General features: G+C 37.3%; 1 protein-coding gene across 5 annotated transcripts in view; it reads left to right on the plus strand.

The window, feature by feature from the left end:
• PXYLP1 (2-phosphoxylose phosphatase 1) overlaps positions 1-15,918 on the plus strand; it is a 74,965-nt gene extending 59,047 nt beyond the window's left edge. For all 5 annotated transcript variants that reach the window (XM_085232877.1, XM_085232875.1, XM_085232876.1 and 2 more), the window contains exons 4-6: positions 3-129; positions 10,161-10,300; positions 13,611-15,918. In XM_085232877.1, coding sequence (XP_085089003.1) covers positions 3-129; positions 10,161-10,300; positions 13,611-14,542 — 1,199 coding nt within the window. In that variant the 3' untranslated portion in view covers positions 14,543-15,918. The remainder of the gene's footprint in view (positions 1-2; positions 130-10,160; positions 10,301-13,610) is intronic.
• Positions 15,919-18,945: the final 3,027 nt, after the last annotated feature.

An 18,945-nucleotide genomic window follows, 5' to 3' on the forward strand; every position in this document is an offset into this window, starting at 1 on the left:
AGGTTATGCACCCCATTATTTTAAGCTAGTGTCAGTTCAAGTGTTGATTCGACATGGAGATAGATATCCATTATATGCCATTCCCAAAACAAAAAGACCTGATATTGACTGTACGTTGCTGCCTAACAGGTAAAATTTTTTTGCTTTTACTGTTGCTACATACATGTTTTGCTTTATAATTATTTTGTTCCTCTTCAGGAAACAATTTATGCAGCTTAAAGTATGGACAATTTATGCAGCTTAAAGTAGATGTTGTTGTATTATGATGATTGAAGGAGATGGGAGGAAAAAGAGGATACAGCATATCCTGTAAAACAGGAGCTGTTAACTGCTATGTGTTCAGACATAAATAAATAAGAAAATAAATTCTGTATGTTTCTGTTTAAAAAAAAAAAAAGAAAGAAAGAAAGAAAAGCAAAAGCTAAATTACTCAGTTATGTTTCTTTAGGTAAACTTCTAGGTATGTTCAAAATGTAGGTGCAGTGTTTGAGAATCAATTCTCTTTCAGTTACCTATGTTTTCTTTGTGTGAGCACAAATCCGTCCCTATCACTACCGGAAAATTGATACTTGTGTTTTCTGAAAAGTGAAATGATACCATTTATCAGAGATTTCCCTTCAATTAATGATCTGTCTCAAACTTCTTGGGGTGGTGGACGAGTGTTATACATTTAATTATTAAAATAAAAGCTCAAGAAAATACGCTATTTGCTATTTGAAAACAACATGTACTGTAGTTACCACTCACTGTTGAAAACTGTCAGATATTTGTCTGACATTTAAATGTGGGTGATTTCAGTGACCTGGGAGTTGCATCTGCTTTGTGTACATGTATGCCTTACAAAGGGAAAGGGCTTAATAGGCTTCTTGATCTACCAGTATACAAGTGGTGCTGATATACCATAAATACCTTTTTTCCAGAATAGTTTGCAATCTCTTTCTGTAAAGAGATAACATTCTTGATTTTCTGGTGTAGAATTATTCGGGAGTGGCTCTATTTGTCATACTGCAAATATAATGGCATGCTGAAAATGCATTTCTGAGTATCAGATACACCAAATGTGTGTTTTTTATTTTGATAGATTCATGAGCCAAGTTCCTTAGAATTTTAGTAGCTTGCTGTGATCAGGAATACTCATGATTTTTATCTTTATAAAGGTAAAGATTAAAAAAAAAATTCCCCTTGTGATCAATGTCCTGAAATTTGCAAGACTTGCAATGTTATCTTCAGTTGCAGCCTGTGTTCTAATGTTACTCTGGCACGAGTAATTGAAAAATAACTGTATCTTTGTCCAAACTACAGTTATTATAGTGGGTGACCCTATGAAAGTTTGAAAGCATGAGCAGTTTTAGCCCATCTGTGCACATACATGAAAGTATTATAATTAAATCTTTTGAAGATCTGGGTTTGTTTTAAGAAAAAGGAAAAGTTAATAGGCTTTGTTCATTCTTAATCATATACAATATTCTCTCTCTATATTTGCATATATATATGCATAAGGATATTTTTATTTAAAATAGATGGAAAAGTAGATGAAAGAAATCTGTTTTTTTTGTAGGGAACACGGCACTGGAATTTAGAAGAACAAGTAGCTTCTAATTTCACTATGCTTAGATTGTATGTATGTATTCTTTTCTTAGCTGATAGATGCATGTATCAAAATAAAAAAAATGAGAAAAACCAAATACTCAATATTTGAAAGGATACTGCATTTATTTTGCAGTGCCTATAGTGAACACAAACCTAAGTATCTTTACGCACAGAATCACACACACACAGAATGGCCAGCTTTGGAAGGAAACTCAAGGACCATGAATCTCCAACCCCCCTGCCACATGCAGGGCCACCAACCTCCCCATTTAATACTAGACCAGGCTGCCCAGGGCCCGATCTTCTTGAACTCTGTTGAAAAACTTATAAATGTTCCACTGGCATGAGACATTTTACACAGTGCAGTTTTTTTTAAAAAAAAAGTTTCATCTGCTTTCATGTTGATTTGTTTTGTATTCATACTGCAGTTTCCACAAAAGTGTTCTGTTAAGTAATGGCATTCCCTGGTGTTCTCTAACGTCTCCCAAGAGAAGTTTCAATTATTTGAGAGATATCCAACCCTAACAGTGTTCTGCACCCACTGCAAGATAACTAGTTGTTTTATATTTGGTATGCAAAGTAGACTGAAGACACCAAACTTGAGATATCTTTGCCGTAGAGTAGTGTGGCCATTTAACTTCTTCAACAAGATGAAAAAGGAATATTTTGCTGATAGCTGTGATAACGTTTTTAATAAACACCCTTGAAGAGGTGAGATTGTATTTAGAATAATATACCAAGTAAAAGAGTGTGATACAGATTCCTGCTGAAGTCCCTCCAGACCTGATACTCTGAGCTTACTCAATATGTCACGTTAGAACGTGAGAAATCTCTGTTGCAAAGATGTTAAGTGCAAGTGACAATATTGGATGAGTTGCTGTATTTCTCATTATTACAATGCCGCATGATAGCTCAGTTTTGTATTTATTAGAGAAGCTTTTGTATCTATTTCTACAGTTTCAGGCAAAGAATACAATGCGAAGACTGTGAAATCAGGATAACTATCCATAAAAAGCAAGAAAGTAGTGCATCTTTTGACACTGCCAACAGAGTGACCAAGTCATGTAGTTAAGAGGGTATAAATTCAGGATGTGAGGCCAGCAGTTTGGCTGTTACCAATTTATGAAGCATTAGAACATCAGTTTACAAGTGATATATCCACCACCGTTCATCACTGCATGAATGAAGAACAACAATTAGTTTCTTAGTACAAAGCTTATGGATCTTCTGGCTGACTTTGAAAGGGCAATAGATTAAAGAAGTTGGCTTTGTACCGTTGTGACCTGATATGTTGCAGCTGACACTTCTAGATAAAAATTCTAGATAAAGCTAGAATTGTTAATGTTTCTATCATTGTTTCAAATGGAATATTTATTATTTTAACATCAGGAATCTGTTTACAGTGTTTGGCTTTCAGGCTTATATTTCCCCTTTATGATGTAAATTTGGTACTTGATTGCAAATGTACCTATTTAAAGAGTATTACAAGATATATAATTGCTACCTTTGAACTGAAGGTTTCTTGATGCTGTGTAATTAAGTTGAGATGTCTGATTAAAAGTCTGGCTTGTTTAAGCTTTCTGGACGTTAGTTTTGGATAAGTATGCTGCTCATACTCAATCTGTTCTTTATTTGACTTGGCATTCAGCTGATGGAATTCATTAATTAAGCAGATTATGCTACAGCCCCTTGGACTTCTAATGGATATGCAGAATAGCCTCGAAGTTGCACTTAGGTTTTAGGAATTATGGATTGTGACATCTAAGCGTGGAATGAATGTAAGCAAATGGATTAAATGCTTTGGAGATTTCTTCCATCCAAGGCTTAAATTAATATTATTATTTTCATTGTTCTGGATGCAAATTTCCAAGGGGAACTGAATAATATGTATACTTTTGTCCCCGAGAAAATTAATTGAATGGTACTAGTGAAAATCTGTTCATTGTAGTGTTTGCTTTTTGGGAGAATAAATTAACCACCCACTTCTCTTCCCTTTGTGCCTTATATGTCAAATGTCAAAAAGCAACACGTACGCAATGTGTCATCTTTGAATTTTTATCTGAGAGAAGAAATGCTTTTTAGAAAATTCTTAAAATGATTTCAGCAGACTGTTATAAATTAATAGTAGTCTTGGTTAATTGGCATATGTTTCAAGGTTCTCTGAGAGCTGTTGATGTTAATTATAAAAAGCTTTGCATTGAGTACCTGAATTTTAGGTTTGATATGAAGAATTTCAGGTTTGGTTGCCAGAAAAATGAAAGAGTGGGGTAGAGGCAAGTAGTATATTGTGAGGTAAAGGAGGGGTGTGGATTTTCCTTGTAGTGAGGTTACAGCAGAAACCAGACCACAATTAGGTGAAGAAAGATCTGAGTCTCTTCTGACTTCACTGAAGACTCAGAAGGGATGTTGACTGGGTCACTGTAGAGTTTAAGAATGTACAGACTGCAAGACTTTTATGAATAAATACACTCCAGAAGTACTAATACTGTCTCAAGGATCCCTTTTGTAAGACTACTGTAAATCCATTGTGGCATCTGTGAAATCTGTGACGCACAGATTTCTGGAGCTCCTTGTTAGAAGGTCCTCTTGGCTCCTGCAGATTCTCCATTTGCCAGCAGAAGTTACATTTGCTTAGTTAAATGTGGTTTGGGGGGAATCCATCTCAGTCGTACTCATTTCCACTTCCGCGGGTTCTTTGCTGAGGCATATAGGTCTCCTGCAGACTCCAGAGTGCAGTGCTGTGAGAGGGCAGCACAGTACGTGACAGAGGTAAGAAGAATGAAAAGTTCACCTCTCCTCAGTTCTGCTAAGTGTTGGTACCTGCCAACTAATTGTTTTCCATTTGATTAACAATCAGACTTTAACTTTTAAGTAAATGGATGCTTATTAATTGGTCTCAATAATTTTTTTTTTTTCAATTTCTCTTGTAATCATAATCCTTGACAAACATATTTTGTCTCTCTGTAGCATCTCGTGGTGGTGAAGCATGTTGTTTATGCTTCTCTTGAATTTTTAGGAGTCTGGAAATTATTAAAAATAAACAAACAGTAGCTGCAGATAGTCCTGCCAGTGTATTGCATTTCCACATCTGTTTCTTAAATATACTTCATTTTAATGAGATTAACTTTGTAATTTTCACAAATCTGTAGTCTCAAATTTGTAGGTGATTCAATAGCATGTTCAGTTTCTTGAGTCAGGACAGACTGAATGCTGTAGTTTATTGAACATCACTCTTAAAAAAAAAAAACAAAAAAAACAAATAAATAAAGGTACTTCATTTTACAATATGCATACTAGAAATGGTTCAGTTGGTTTAGTGCTCTAATAGCTTTGGTAGGAAAGAATGTTAAACTAATCATAGGAAAAGAAAATCTTTCACAAATAGATAATACAAATGAATGGCAATATTTTTCTTAGTGGTCCTGAAACAAATAGCCCTGAGAAACATGGACTGTTTTCTTCTTACTCGCTGAATTAACTGTCCAGTCTTGTAGAGATGATGGAATATTAGACATTTGTCAATTGCTGTGACTTATATTTTAAAATATTTATTTACTAAGCAAAGGTACTGAGCTCAGAGAGCTAGTTTTCTACTAAAAGAGGCTTCTGTGCACTCAGTCTGAGCTTCACTTTATCTAGGAGTGGAAATCCTCATCTCTCATTGCAGTTCCTAAATAATGACATGGAAGTCTTGAATGGGGACAGGTTGGCAAAAATGTCCTGTAACAAGGCTTCTTTGCTGCTATACAAGAAATGAGGCTTTGGTGTGCAGTGTGTGGGAACCTAACGTTGAGCTGCATGAGTTGAGTTTTCATACCTCTGTGTGTATATATAATACATGAAAGTAGATATATTACATCTATGTTTCTGAGAACACACTGTTCCATTATGGCAATCACCTGTAATCCCTTAGCAGACTTTCTGAGGTGTCACATGCACATGCTTACTGTGGTACTCTATTTCTGACTTTGCTGTGCTAATTCAGAACAGCCAACAGGTTAATGTTTGCTTCTCAGCAAAAAAAGAAATTATTTCTGCTTTTGGTATTTATTTTATTTATTTATTTTATTTATTTGGTATTTAAACCCTGAAAGGAAATTTCTTATTGAGAGATGTCAGCTCTGTTGCTGGCAGAAATAAACGTATGCTTCAAATAGCTGTGCAATATAATTTTCTTTCTATGTACATTAGTAACAGTGTAGTAGTAATGCTGGAATATGACATCTCTTTAAAGTTTGTTAAGACCGTTGTAAAATATTTAAATATTGAACAAGCAATTTAATCTATTTAATTTATCCCAGTGTTTATTTGGAAAAGCAAGAAGGTATGTTGAGTGTAATATTCAACAAAAAGAAGCATCACATTTTTGTTACAGGTAAAAAAAAATAAAAATAAAAAAAATGTGTTTTGCAACAATAAAATAATTAGGAGGCAATTTATTCGTTTTGAAAAATAGGAAAGAAATGTTCAAAATTAGAAAAAGGTATGGCTATTGCTAGTGATGTTAAATATTTTCCCCTTCTAACAACTTCGAAATATTTATTATGTTAATACATTCCTAAATACAATACGTCACTGTCATTATGTCCAGCAAATTACAGTAGATGTCTTTTTATTCCACTTTTATTTTCTGCTGGCTTCAATGGAAATGCAATTTTAAGGATATTTTGGTCTTCTCAGCTATACAAATGTGTAATTTTCTTTGCTTCCAGCTCCAGCAGTCCCAGCAGTCTTAGCTGTGTTGCCTAGATACTCCATCTCCTGCGGCATCTGTAAATTGGCCAATTCTACAGGAGGATTCATATTCTAAATAAGAGAAATCTTGGGGTGGGGAAGGGAATTGTTTGTTAGCTAGTAGCTGGAGTAGTGCTGTAAAGCAAACAAGCATATAAAACCCACCAACCAAAAACTTACTTTACTTAACAGCAAAATTCGTTTTCTCAGTTGTGTGGGGTTAATTGGGAGAATTGCTGGTTTATTCACAGTTGTGTTGTGTGTGTGAGAATTGCATTAGGTACAGAAGTGTGTCATATTCTGACGTGTCTGTCCCTTTCGGGCAGAATGGCTTTTCTGTTGTCTGATCCCCTCCCCTCGAGATACATTTAACAAGTAGTAAGCTCGTATTTTGTGTTCAAAATACGTCTAACAGTCATGTTTCATTGTGTGCTTCTTCAAGGAGATGCTTAACTTGTGCTTACTTGAAAATAAAGAAATCTGAAGTTAAGTAACTTACATTTAAATACGTAGATGAAAAGATAGATGAATACACTGAAAAATGCACCTTATCAAGTGATGTTGACTGCTGCGCTGGTACAGGTTTGGTTCCAATAGGATGCAGCAGAAGATACAGAACGGTTGTGCAGTTTCTTTTTTTCTTTTCTTTTTTTTTTTAGCTTTCTGATACATGTGTTTGCAGGACTTGCTAATTAAGTAAATAAGATTTAAGGAAAATTGTGGCAGACATTTTGTTCATGTTTAGAGCTTTTTGAAATGCAAAGTGTAGAAAATGGGTAGTTCAGCCTGCTACGTCTGTAATAAGCTTAAAAAGCTATTTGCTAATGACTTTCATTTAATTTTCTCAGTTTTTCCATTTAGCGCTACTGGGCTGTGAAAATAGCAAAATGTGCAAGAAGTTGTTTTGGAGCTCACATCTGGAGCTGGATTAAGCTCTATAGTGTGTAATGGTGCAACAGAAAATCTCAGCTGATTTACAAAGGAAGAAAACCTTTTATGTTCCTCTGCTTCTGCTCAAATGTTAATTGTTGAGATATTAGAATTATAATGTACAGAGGTAGTTGTGCTTTTAAAATATAAATTGACTGCTTTTTCTTTTCATTTGAAGTTAAAAATGGAAAAAAAAAAACTTTTGAATTTTTTTTCTCTCATTTTGCTTGTTTAATGCTTTTCTCATTGGCAGTTTTACTGTGATTTACAGTAATGTTTTCTTCCCAAGAAGTTTGCACATTCGTTGGTAATCTTTTTCTTTTTTTCCTTCTTCTTTACCCTAAAGTTGAATTAAATGTTTGTGCAGTTTTATAAAGTGATATGACAATGTAATTTCCAAGACCTACTTTTATACTGGATAAAGGGCTGTTTCATATGAGTTCTCCTGTGCAGACATGCTGTGAGCATAGCTCTGCAGCAAGTGCTTTCTCATTTAAGAGTGTTTCTCTTCTGCCTTTTCCTTGTAAGCATGAAAAATGTTTGTCCTGGTAAATTTTGATTCCAGGCACTTATTGATACGTTAGCGGTTCTGTTGCTCCCTCTTGTGGTGTCTGTCTGTAATTAAGGAAGTTTTTCTAGATCCTGAGGGTTTTGTATCAAAACAATATATTATTTAGCAAAGTTTGAAAGCTTGCAATAAATATTAAGCTCAGACTTGTGTAGGAGTTCTCTGAAATGTATCTTTTTCAGTTTTATTTTTAAATAGCTTTATTGTGTGAGGAACATCCACAATATAGACTGCTTAGGCTGGGAGTCCCATTAGAAAAGAACCGTCTGGGGCAGAAGTGGGTTGCTGAACAGTTCTCATATAGTTCTGCACAAAAATAAAGAGTGACTGTGAATCGTTGCTTGTGTGTGGATAATAACACGTTTTATGGAGGTGAAAAATAAAATGATGTTTAAAAGTAGCCTTGAAGTGCAGTTTATGTAGTGCTGCCTGGGGACTTAAGCCACGGGTTTTCAAATTATTTATCACATTAAGTGTTGATGTTTAAGAAGAGAAATAGTACTTATGTAAATTTCTGTTGTGAAAATTTGGTCAGTTTTTTGTTGCTGTTTGTTTTAAAAGTATAAATGTCTTTCAATTGTTTTGGGTCTTTTTTAGTGTATGTTATAGAATCATAGAATCACAAGGGTGAAAATGACCTATAAGATCACCTAGTCCAACTGTCTTCTCATTACCACTGCTACCACTAAAGCATATCTCGCAGCTCCTTGTCCAGACACCTCTTGAGCACTGCCAGGGACGGCAACTTTAAACATTCATTGACTTGAATTCTGTTTCAACAAGTTAACCTCAACTTTTTTGCTTATATCTTTTTTCCATTTGTATTCTTTCTTTGCATCGTGGGATATTTACAATCAGTTGTTATTACTTGCACATTAAAATCAGTATAAACTTAAATATGGAGAAAAAAAATCCAGTCTTCTCAGGGGATGACTATGAAACTCTGCAATAGTCCATTCCTCCAAATCTCTATCGAGTTGGGTTGGGCTAGCCAGCTTTTTGTCTTGAATCTCTGTATGTGCACAAAAAAGGCAAAGTGGTCACATTGCTGCATTGTACTGCCAGAAGTGTTGTGGTTACGTGCCATGCTCCTCTGGGACACTTGCAAAGGTACAGAGGTTTCTTGGCTCTTTGTGTTCCCAGATTCCTTGGGTCATTGCTAAGGTGTCAAATTAGTGAAGACCCCAGCTGCTCTAGAATTAGAATTTTGCATCTTGTATGGTGTGAAGGAAGCATTTTCAAAGGGGCAAATATTTGTTTTTCTCCTAACGTTCTTTTAGCAACTAATGTATTTGTGGGACAATGCAGAAATTAGTTGTGCCATGTGATAAGTCTATGCGGAGCGGTGGTTCTGCTCAGAGACAACTTTGACAACAGAGGAAAGGAGCTAGATGTAGTAGTGCTTGTACAATAATTTGCAGTGTATTTTGATTTTAAAATGTATCGCCATTAGTGTAATGGTATTCACATCTGCAGTCAGAACTTACATTTCTATAATGCAGTCTGATCACGTGGGCCATTTTAGTTATTGCTTTTCGTACAAGTATACATTCAGCAAGGTCGAATAAAATGGACAATTTTGTATTGATATTTCCTCAGATTAATCTCTATTTTTTTCTAATGTTTTCTCAGCAGTAGAGCCTGCCTGAATTAGGTATTTTAAGTATTGTTTAAATATTTTTTTCCTTAACTAGGACACAATGCAGTTTGCTTTAGTCTTATCCATGTAAGGTGTCTGGCAGCGTTGGACTCTTTCTTCCTGAGTAATAGTAAAATACCCAAAACAACGGGCTCTGATTTCAGTGGAGTCGTTGGGTACAGCCTTGCAGATACCATCAACTCCCTGTGCTATTTGATTTGCAGCCCGAAGAAATTTGAAGTCCTAAACTGTAGATAACTGTATCTAACACAGTGGTTAGCTGATCTCTTTTAGATTCTTAGTGCCTTTGACAGTGTTGTTAAAGTGCAGTAGGACTGCAGAAGTTAGTGAGATTTGTTCTTTTTTGAAAGGATTTAATTAAAAAAATAAATAAATGAGTAAAATCACAACAGTACCATTGCATTAAAAAAAACAAATACAAACAAAAACAAAACAAGCAAACAAACAAAAAAAACCCTTGGAAATTATTTTATGAAAGGTATCATAATTTTGTCATGCCAAGACATCAGTCTCTTCTAGTTTTCTGGTATTAAATAAGTAGGATTTCTTTTGCATGCCTGCAGAAGTCTTGAGTAAGAGCAGATGTCAGTGGGAAGTAATGTCATCATGAAATTTTGAGCTGACAGAATATTTTCTGTATACTTTGGGAAATTTTCACATTTTGTTTTGCCTCTCTAGGAAACCTTCTCATCCTCAGCTGGAAGCTTTCATGAAACACATGTCCAAAGGGTCTGCAGCTCAAATGGATGGTACCCTAAGCAGCCTGCCTCGTTACCCTAGTCATTCTCTTTGTGAAATGGGAGAGCTTACACAGACTGGTAAGTTTCCATGGCAGCTTTACGTTTTCCTCTGCTCTCTTAACACAATCTGTTGGGGAACATATGCTCTATTTTCCTTAATAAATGCTTTTCTTTGGGAAAATCATAATATTGGTCATAGGTTGGTTTTGCTGGGATAGGAGTCAAGTATTAAACTCTCTGCCACAAGACTGGTATCCATCTAAGAAACTGAGCATTTTTTTATAGCCCGCCTGCATTCTGTTAGAGGTCAGTCACCCTTGGCATCTCTTTCAACTTTATTTTTAAGAAGTTAGAACAACTTTATTTGATTCCAAACCACAAAATTGCTTTGTCACCCTTATGAAAAATGACATGGTTGAAAATTACAGTCTTTCAGAGGAAGGTTTGGTACTCTGTTATTGGTTAGTTTGTGATTCAGAAAGATCCTGGAACTGAAGAGCAATCAGTTAGTTGCCAGTTTTTACCTGTAAAAGAACTGCTGAGTCTACTTCAAGAAGATTCAGATGTAACAATTTTGTTTATATTATCAAAGTAGAACATCTTTGAAATATCTGATGCTTTTTTCAGTTTTTTCTTTGTCCCCTTCCCTCCTCTTTTTTTAACTCTTCCTTTTTTTTTTTTTTTTTTTTTTTTTGCTTTCTAACTAAGTTTGAATAGCATTAAGGGAACTGGACTAGTAGGCGTTGATTCATCTTTTCTGCCTTGTTAACGGATGTTTTCACCACAGGCAAATGGAGCGTAATTTCTTATCTATCACTTCTGTTGAGCTAGTTATTGGAAAAACATGTAGAAATACCAGCAATTAAATTCTAGACAAACAAAAAGTTTTGAGATTTCAACAATACTGACACTGAGAGAGGGGCTGCTAAGCTTTTCTAGTGAATTTGTAGCTTATATATACCAGAAGAGCAGGGGAGATGGGAAGTAACTTAAAGTGCTGCAGTCAGGGATATGAGTATGTAGAAGAAAGTATTTGGGGAGCTTAGAGTATTGTGGTGCTGGGGCACTGGGAAGTATTAGAAAGAGATAAGGAATTTTAGGGTTAGAGAGGGAAGGTGGAGGCAGTGGAGGATCAAAATGGTAATAAGAGGGCTGTCAACAAACAGTAGGAAATAATGAGGGGAACAAAAGGTAAGGAGAGAGGAAAATGCTTGTAAGAAATGTTTTTTCAGATGTTCCACAGCTCTTGGAATTATTTATATTTTTTGTTCAGAGTAACCAGCTGAACTGAATTTGAAGTCAAAGTCAGTGTATTTGTATGGTGCCAATTTCCTGTATTTTTTATTCCAAAAATGATCTGTCATATCATCATGTTCTTGTGCCTCATCAGAAGATAAACTTGTGTTAGGCAACAGTGTCAAGTCTTGCCAAGTGATCTTGGGAAAATTCTTGCCAGATTACCGAGTACTCTTACTGATGCAGCAGATTGCATGTGAAACTGGATTGAGCACTGCACTTTGTGACTGAGCTATTGTTTGTGACTCCTATTGCCTGTAGCAAATTATAAAAATGTTCAAGTTAATCAAGGGTTTGTGCCTGTCTGTTGGCTGCTGACGGAGGATAACACAAGCGAGGTGGATTCTGGAGCTGGTGTGGGAGAAGAATACATGCCTTCTTCCTATCCAGCTAAATAAAGCCAAAGCATTAGTGTGAACATTGTCAAGCAATTTGAGTACTTAACCCTGCCCATGGGAGGGGGTTTGGAACTAGATCTTTAAAGTCATTTCCTATCTAAGTCAGTCTAGGATTATACTTTCTGAAGGAAGATGAGGAAGCCTGATGTGATTTCCTCACTTTCAGGCTGGTTTTGTGAGTTTACATGCTAATTTACATTCTGTGTATTCATTATCCTCACTGCTGCTAGTTTTTCTGGCTAACGTAAATGTGCATAGAGCACAGTATTCACAATTGGTCTGGGAACCTGACTCAGGTAATGTCTGGGTCTGCGTTGATAGCAATCCTATTTTTATAATAATGTTAGACCCATTCAGTCCCGTATTTCTAGTCTCAAAAGCAATATTAAATGACTAATGTTTTAAACTAATTGTGCAAAACTAGCTTTTCCTATATGTATCTCAGTTTAGCTCCTAAAATCTGAGAGATACTGAAAGAACAGCAGGTATCTCATTTATGTCGAGGTGGAGGCTGGTCAGAAGCGGTGTCCCTGAGGGGTCAATCTTGGGACCGTTGTTCTTCAACATCTTCATCAGTGATAAAGATGATGGCATCGAATGCACCCTCAGCAAGTTTGTGGATGACACCAAGCTGATTGCTGCAGTCAGTACATTGGAAGGAAGGGAAGTCATCCAGAAGGACCTGGACAGGCTGGAGAAGTGGGCCCATGTGAGCCAAATGAGGTCCAATAAGGCTAGTTGCAGGGTGCTGCACTTGGGTCAGGGCAATCCCAGGTATTTATACAAACTGGGGGAAGATCTCCTTGAGAGCAGGCCTGCGGAGATGGACTTGGGGGTCCTGGTGGATAAGAAGCTGGACGTGAGCCAGCAGTGTGTGCTTGTAACCCAGAAGGGCAACTGTGTTCTGAGCTGCGTTTAAAAAAAAAAAAAAAAAAAAAAAAAAAGGGTGACCAGCAGAAGAGGGAGGTGATTGTCCCCCATCTACTGGGCTCTTGTGAGGCTCCATCTGGAGCACTGCGTCCAGGCTCGGGCCCCCAGTACAGGAAGGATGTGGAGCTCTTGGAGCTGGACCAGAGGAGGGCCACTGAGATGACCAGAGGGCTGGAGCAGCTCTGCTATGAGGAAAGATTGAGGGAACTGGGATTGTTTAGCTTGGAAAAGAGAAGGCTCTGGGGAGTCCTCATTGTGGCCTTCCAGTGCTTGAAGGGAGTACATAAGCAGGAGGGGAATGGCTGTTTACGAGGGTGGGTAGCGATAGGACAAGGGGAATGGTTTTAAACTAAGACAGGGGAGGTTTAGATTAGATATTAAGAGGAAGTTTTTTTTACACAGAGAGTCGTGATGCACTGGAACAGGTTGCTCAAGGAGATGGCGGATGCCCCATCCCTGGAGGCATTCAAGGCCAGGCTGGATGTGGCTCTAGGCAGCCTGGTCTGGTGGTTGGTGACCTTATATATAGCAGGAGGGTTGAAGCTGGATGATCGTTGTGGTCCTTTTCAACCCAGGTCATTCTGTGATTCTAGTCTTCAAGAATAGGTGAGGCTCAATTTTGCAGTTCATAGTTTTTATCGGAGCTTTTAACAGTAATGCTATATTTCTTTCTTTCTTTTTTTTTTTTTTTCATCAAAACTAAGGAGATTATAATCATGTGTTGTACCTTCTTAAAAAATTAAAAAGCAAAAAATCTCTTTCAGGTGTTGTACAGCACTTACGAAATGGACAACTATTGCGAGAAATTTATATAAACAAACATAAACTGCTTCTGAATGACTGGACGGCAAAACAGCTCTACTTAGAGACAACAGGAAAAAGCCGAACCCTGCAGAGTGCACTGGCGCTGCTTTACACCTTTTTGCCAGATTTTGACTGGAAAAAAATTAACATGAGGCATCAGTGGAGCACCATTTTTTGTTCTGGAAGCTGCGACTGTCCTATGCGGAACCACTACCTAGAAGAGGAACAGCGCAGGCAGTACAGCTTACGGGTGAAGAACAGTGATTTGGAGAAAATATATGTGGATATGGCAAAGATTGTTGGCATTCCTACCAGGCAGTTGAGAGCCTCTAACCCAATAGATTCTCTCTTGTGCTATTTTTGCCACAACGTCAGTTTCCCCTGTACCAAAACTGGCTGCATTGGTATGGAACACTTCAAAGTAATCAAAAGACATCAGTTGGAGGATGAGAGAGAAAGACAGGAAAAGAAACTTTATTTCCTGTATGCCCTGTTGGCTACTCACCCTCTCCTCAACCAGACTGTTAATCGGCTTCAGCGAATTGCAGAAGGCAAGAAAGAAGAAATATTTGTTCTTCGCTCTGCACATGATGTCACATTGTCACCTGTTCTTAGTGCCTTGGGCATTACAGAGGCCAGATTTCCACGATTTGCTGCCAGATTAGTTTTTGAGCTGTGGCAGGATGGGAAGAGACCCAAAGAACACTTTATCCGCATCCTGTATAATGGTGCTGATGTCACATTCCAGACCTCATTCTGCAAGGATTATTATAAACGTTCCAGCAAGCCAATGTGCCCACTAGAAAAATTTGTTAGCTTTGTTAAGAGGGATATGTTCTTAGTTTTTAACAGCACTAGTTACTATGATGCATGTCGTAGAAGACCACTGTAGGGAAGGAAAGTGAAACTGTGTACAACTTCTTTGTAGGTGAAAGTCTGTAATCTGGTTGAGGCACATTTCAGTTCTCTTGTTTCTTGACAAATGATATTGCTTGGAACATTCAGTTTCATTTTCATTCAAATTGTAGATGGTCTCCAGTAGAAGAACAGATACTGAGGAAGTATTTTGTCTGTGTTAACTATCATGAATTGATAAACCACATGAGCTACTGTAATGTTGGACTTTGCTTGATAGAGTGAGAGAGCACAGATTTCATTTCCCTGTATTCCAGAGCAATACTTGCACACCACGAGTTTAAAAACAAAGCATTCTTTTTTCACCATCGTCTTGTAATCATGTAAGCAGCTATATCAGGATATTTATAAAAAGTCAGACATCTCTTTGTAGGATATTCTGGGTGCACCCTACTCAGAAAGCATTTTAATATTTAGGAACAGGACTTTTTAAAGCAAAGTGCTTGATTATACCTGAGCATGTACAAATGAGTGTGTGCCTTTCTGACCTCACAGACCTACAGATACATACTTACATTGCCTGTGCCAGAGAAGGGTGTACTGGAAAATGTGTGCAAAACTCTGTTCTCTGACTGCACTTTTAGCACTTTGAACAATACAAACACAGTCTACAAATATGTAATGGTCTTGTTGTATTAAAATAGGTAACGAACACTAAAATTACCACTAAATCTGAATGGGAACTTAGAATTATAAATCAGTTTTACAGTGAGGTGTGGGCTTTTTCCCATTGTAAACATGCTCAAGCTGCCATGCTATAAACAAATCAGTGTTTTTGGAATTTGATATAGTGGCTGCTTGAGACAGCTTGACTAAACACTAAGAGTTTTGTAGCTGATTTTAGTATTTTTATGGGCTAGGAAGCTCTTATTTTGTATGATCAGACTTGCGTACCTACTGCACTGTGTAAATTTATGGCACAGTAGATCTTTCATACTTCAGTTTGTAAAGAGCTGTGAAAGGCTGACTTTCAGACATTTTTTCCCTTGATCAGGATGTACAGACTTAAGAATAAACTGTCTTTTATTGGTAACTTGAGCAATGTGTAGGTATGAGAACTTATATTCAAACTGTTTTCACCTCTTTAGAAACAGTAAATTGAGAAGTAGTTTTTAATAGGAGCTATAGAAATTTTATAATTCTGGAGGGAGGGTTTTTTACACATCTAGAGATAACGTAGTCTGTGACTCGTGACTCAGTGGTGCTAGTTTATAAAAAAAAAAAAAAAAAAAAAAAAAAACCAACAAAACACATAATTAAGCATAGGTCTTAACTGTTGATATTTCACACTCTGTTTTCAGTGCTGCATTTGAATGTATTTCTTTAAATAAAAATGTAGGGATTCTTTGGGAATTTGTGTGTTACATTTATTTTTACTTCCTTAGTTGTTAGCAATAACAAGCCTAAGTGTATTTTGTTAAGCTGCTTGTTGCTTCAATAACTTCTGCACTGGATCACTTCATGTGTTCCTGTTCCAGATCTGAGAGGGAGCAGGTAAACACTTCATCAATGTCAGATTAGAGTGTAACTACTGAAAAAGTTTTCTTTCAGCCTAAGGGATCACTCTATTAGTCGTCATATGTGTTTGTTTGCTGGAGGGCAATCGGGAAAATGTAAAAGCTGAACTCACTTTTCATAAATTATTTGAACTAGACCATTTATCTAAATTAAGTGCCAAATAGTCCAAAGAGTTGTTCGACATTTTGCTCTGCAGAGTGGTATCTGTTGGAGTTCTAATGATCTAATGATTCACTGGAATCATGCAGAAGTACAGAAAACATTACCGTGTATCTATTATTGGTGTTTTTTATCTGTTTTTTTTTTTATTAACGTGTGTGGGAAGAAAAAGGAAAGCAAGCTAATTAGTCTTCTGTATCTGCACAGTTCATGACTATATGCTCTTCTGAAAGACTTGATACATGACTTCCATCCTACAGACTGAAAAGGAGACCTCATTTTCCACAGTGTAAGTGAATTACTGTTAATTTGTAGCAGGTGCTCAAAATCTTGTGAGGTGAAGTGGGGATAGTGATAACTGTGAAACCTGTTTTGAAGGAGTTCATGTTGCTGAGCATAAGTACATTCTCCAGGTCACTGTAGCTTTGCTGTCCTATGTATCAAGTTCAGTCCTACTCTTTTCAGCAGAGCAAGTTTTGAAGTTAATAAAGCTGATAGTATATGGTATTATAAAGCAGAATCGACAGTTTGCTGGCTCTGTCTCTAGGGGTTTGCTGGCCTCATGGTTTGATTTCTTCCCCTTTTCCACATGAAAGGAGCCATGCTATGTGTGTATACTATGTCAGTTTTTCAAGTAGCTGAGATGACAGGCTTTGAATCGCACAGTCAATATCAGTTCAGCTGTTGTCTTGGAAGCACAACTGATCTTGACAGTATTTGGACTCTTCCTGTAGAGAACTAAAATTTAAAACCATTAAAAAAAAAAAAAAAGAAAAAAACCTTGCAAAGAGCAGTTAGATTTTCTCTGATCTTCTTGAATGAAACAGTATTGTGGATTTAGGCTCAGTAATGAGTATTGCTACTCAACACTAGAAATTACTGTGGCAATTTCTGTTAAAAGGCAAAAACAACAGCAGCAAGCAACAACAAACATCTTACAAACGTGATGGGATGCAGCAAATCAGAACATACCTCAGGTAAATTAATTTTGCATTCTTTTAAATTTTCAAGGTGATAAACTGCTTAATGACTTTACTGAGTGACAGAACTTTTCAATTCCTTCCATGTAGTTCAAGAAGCAAGCATGCAAATACCTCATTTTCCCCTCTCATTTCTCACCATCACAGCTAACGTTATAAATTTTAGAGAATGAAAACAAATCAAAATGAAGTAGTCTCTGTTTCTCTGATAAGCTTGAAGACATACAAACTGAAATGCGGTCTGTTCTGCATATGACCAATTAGTTGCTGTGTGTGCTACTGTGATTTTTCTCTCTTGAAGGCTGGCACAGCCCCTTGCAAGGGTTGCTGATTTACCCAGAGCTCCACTTACAGCACGGAAACTGAGGACTGCTTATGCTACTGTTCCTTCAAGCTGAAAACAAAAATGGTTAAGGCCTTTGTTTCCAAAATCCTGGGCAGCCATATTCAAAAGTGAGTTTGCTCTACTTTTAAACTATCCATTTGGATTGCCCTGACAAAAATCATTATTAAAAGCACTTAAAATTTTACTAAAATTCAGAAAAAAGGAGTAAGAAAAGTCATGTTGTTGGAAATGTAAAGCACTCCAGACTTCATTTGAATACAGTTATTTTTGTAGAAGGAAAAATTAATAATATGTATATGTTTCAGTCTGTAAGATGTCATTCAAAAGTGGTCGCTGGGGAACTTGTGGGGTGAGGGGGATGGGGAGGGAGTTGAAGAGCTGAAGGTGTTGCTGTGGAAGGCCCTTCCAAAATGGGACAAACAAGATAAAAGAAGGAATAGTTGAAATAGAAAATATGGCCTCCATCTATTTCACTTATTCTCTCATGAATCTGCCCTGCAGCAGGTAGAGCAAGAGGCTGCTTTAAGTATACCAAAACCTTGCCTTGGTACAAAGCTATGTAGCTATTGCCTTCATTCTACAGTGTTCATTCTGTGTTGACAAAGAAGCAGGGTCTTTCAATAAAAAGAGAAAGGGAAGGAATGCAAAAGAGAAGACAGCAGGTGTGATTCAAGTTACAGATTCCAGTTGCATGTTGTGCCAAGGTCTCTGAATGCAACCCCTTTCTCACTGTAGTCAGGATCTTTGTTAGGTTATGTAATAAAGGGCTCATTTCCATGAACACAAAGCATCATAGAGCAACAGTGATGGATGAGGAACCCCATCTTGGAGAAGCAGAGCTCCAGTTATTCCCAAGGACTGACACAGGAGAAGGACCAGCCCAGTTGTCCAGGTGGGAAACTGAGTCAATGGGAAAGGCTCTGTGGGTCACCTTGCTTCCCTAGGGGTGTTATTGCCTACTTGAGGTATGGATTCATTATAGGGTGCAGGGGAGGAGCGCCTTTGGATTGTACAAAGCTTGCAGGATGCACCAAAAAGGAGGAATCAAGGTTGAGGAAGAACAAGCATAAGAAAATAGGGTGTTAAGGGGATAAAAAGGGTTAGTTGCCTGAGAAGATGTTGCTAGGCGTTACACTTATTTGGTTGTCCTCTGTGCCTGATCACCACAGTCTGTCCTGTAAACATATCAAACTGCATTTCTAACCCTTTTCTTGGATGGAGAGATTGTTCTGCATACGTATGTGGAGTCCCCTATGATCCAGAGTCACAGGGGCCTGCATGCCTCAGATGTCATCGGTTGGAGGGATGTATTCTGTGCATATATATATGGCAGTGTGTATTGTAAATCCAGGTTGGTATAGCCACAGCCCAAGGATC

This window comes from Meleagris gallopavo, chromosome 11 (assembly GCF_905368555.1).
Source record: "Meleagris gallopavo chromosome 11, MGAL_WU_HG_1.1, whole genome shotgun sequence".
NCBI classification, from domain to species: domain Eukaryota; kingdom Metazoa; phylum Chordata; class Aves; order Galliformes; family Phasianidae; genus Meleagris; species Meleagris gallopavo.